This window comes from Cryptomeria japonica, chromosome 7 (assembly GCF_030272615.1).
Source record: "Cryptomeria japonica chromosome 7, Sugi_1.0, whole genome shotgun sequence".
In the NCBI taxonomy this organism is placed as follows: Eukaryota; Viridiplantae; Streptophyta; class Pinopsida; order Cupressales; family Cupressaceae; genus Cryptomeria; species Cryptomeria japonica.
The window spans coordinates 209,884,355-209,886,806 of record NC_081411.1 but is presented as its reverse complement, the minus strand read 5'-3'; the positions used below and the strand labels follow the sequence as shown (position 1 = coordinate 209,886,806).

At 31.0% G+C, this 2,452-nt stretch overlaps 1 protein-coding gene across 1 annotated transcript; it reads right to left on the bottom strand.

The window, feature by feature from the left end:
* Window positions 1-795: 795 nt before the first annotated feature.
* Window positions 796-1,800, bottom strand: LOC131036440 (F-box/kelch-repeat protein At1g80440-like). The gene has a single exon (XM_057968328.2). The coding sequence runs from the start codon at window positions 1,798-1,800 to the stop codon at window positions 796-798; it is 1,005 nt and encodes a 334-aa protein (XP_057824311.2).
* Between the last annotated feature and the right edge of the window lie 652 nt (window positions 1,801-2,452).

Below are 2,452 nucleotides of genomic sequence, written 5' to 3'. Positions count from 1 at the left end.
GTTTGAGTTTAACAATAAAGTAAAAAAAGCATTTGTACTACAAATATTTTATTCTAATTAACAAACCATAACAAACATATTAAGTAATTAAAATATACATCTCATGATGTAAATATTCAATAAAAATCTCCTATGAGGATTTATATCTATTAAGATAACTGTTTTCAGCAAGTCAATTTATTGATAAATTCAATTAGTTTTATAATGAGAAATTTTTATTCCAACCCGAGGCTTCTAAATTCATGATATTATACCTAATGTTCTAGATGAAATACTTTTGTTCTAACTTATTTAATTTTGGTAAAATAAAACTTATGTTTTATGCTTGTAGATTTTGTCGAAGCTAAAATATGATGGCACATTCTTATGTCACATGAATATAGTGACAACAAACTTCTTTGTACAGTTTGATTCTAACGAAAAAAACCTAAAAATAAAAAATTTCATTGTTACTTAACATTTAAATTTTATTTTTATAAAGAGATGATTGTTATGAAATTTAATGTGTATTTTCTATAAATAAATGATGATCATTTTAGAATAAAAAAAAAGGTTCGTAGAGGAGATATCCATAATTAAGATAATGGTTTTTTTTACATCATACATTATATATATGATTTAACTCAAATGTATTTCTTAATTGATGGCCGATACCAATAGTGGAAACAGACACAATGGTGTGCTGTGATGATCCTGTTATGACCTTTCCTGCTTGGCAGGGCCGATCTCCAACTTCTTTTTCCTCATGCTTGAGCTTACAGGGCAATCACATCTTATCTCATGTTATATGTTATACTAAATTTCTATCGTGGCGACAGCAATGACTTCCATTTCCAGAAATTGTCTTGGCCTGTCAAGAGAAATCCACCTATCATAGAAAGCTGCTTCAGGTTTATACATATAAAAAACTGGGGCCCCTAATTCGAAGTTAGGATTATTATATCCGCAAACGAAAATTCTATCACACCATGCTGTGGCACGAACAAAGAAAATCTCTTCAGGAAAATCGAAATTTGTCCACATATTTCCTTTCCAATCGTATTTCTCCATTCCGTTCCTTCCAAATGCATATAGTTGTGCAAAATCGTACACAAGCTGGACGTGCCATGAATTGTACAGAGACATATTTTCTATTGTTGTCCATACTCCTGTGTTGCGATCAAACCTCTGACTTATATTATTCGAAATACCAATGACATAAAACATTCCTTCAATGAAAACACCCCTACACGGGCCAATTTCTTCCTGCATCTGGGGAAGAAGTTCCCACTTGTCTTCATCCACTCTATAGACAGCCGCATCAGAGAGTTCATCGTTAAAACCATCTTCTTCAATTCCTCCTGCAATGTAAATTGATCCTTGAGGCGTGGCACAACATGCAAATAGGGCTGCACGTTTGCCAGTGGGAAATTCAGCACCTTGCTTCCATGTACTACATAATAGATCATATATCAGAATTGTTTTACTAAAACTGCCATCATGTTCCAAGCCTAGCAAAACGATTTTGTGTTTAACACATTGAATCTGAGAAATCCTTAAGATTTCGAATCCGGTGGGAATAGGAGGGAGCATTTCCAATGATTGATCAATAGGGTCGTATATAGATATCCCAGCATGCTGGAGGAAACAAATATATTTCTTAGTCGTCCCAAACTTAATTCTATCTTGATAAAATTCTAAGCAATCCATCATTTCTTGGGCGGGTTTTAACAATTGCTTAATGTTTGATTGAGATTTATAGGGTACTCTTAATAAGATATCTCGAAATATTTGTTCAGGGAGCTCGTCCATAAAATCCATTATCAAATCTTCCTAAATAAGATATGAAGCTCTACTCTTACAGACCGAGTCAGAATGTGCAGAAGTTCAGTAAATTATATTACATTGCGTGTTCAAACTATCGGCCCTGCTTTATACATGCAAACGGTTGTCCAGGTTCAACGGCCACGCCCTTTGGGAATGCTCTTAGGAGACTAAATTACGGTGCAATAACAATGTTTTATTGAATTACAAATTAATAAGAATAAATTAATTCACAATTGATTGTGCTATCATTTTAAATTTCAACCAAAACAATAAATGCAATTTTTTGTTTTTTCAATAAAGGATCAATTCGATATATATTATATTACATTACATTATATTAAGAATTAAATACATACATGGAAAGAGTGAGAAAATTAAATTAAATGTGAAAGTTCTTTTGATTAGCTTAATTTTTTTTTAAATAGTTTTTGAAAAATTCTAATAGACGAATATATTGTTCCATGCAGAGATGATTACTTAATGTTGCAAAAAGAAAATGATTCTTGTGAAGATAAACTATTTAAGACAACAATTTTATCAAAATAAAAAATGATTGCAATAAATTATTTTCTATAAATATTCTTATGTATTACAAAATAATAATGATTCATAAATTTACATTCATAAAACTAATACTAGCTTATAT

Excerpts from the sequence above, each read along its gene's own strand:
- LOC131036440 (XM_057968328.2), bottom strand. The coding sequence starts at position 1,800 with ATGGATTTTATGGACGAGCTCCCTGAACAAATATTTCGAGATATCTTA.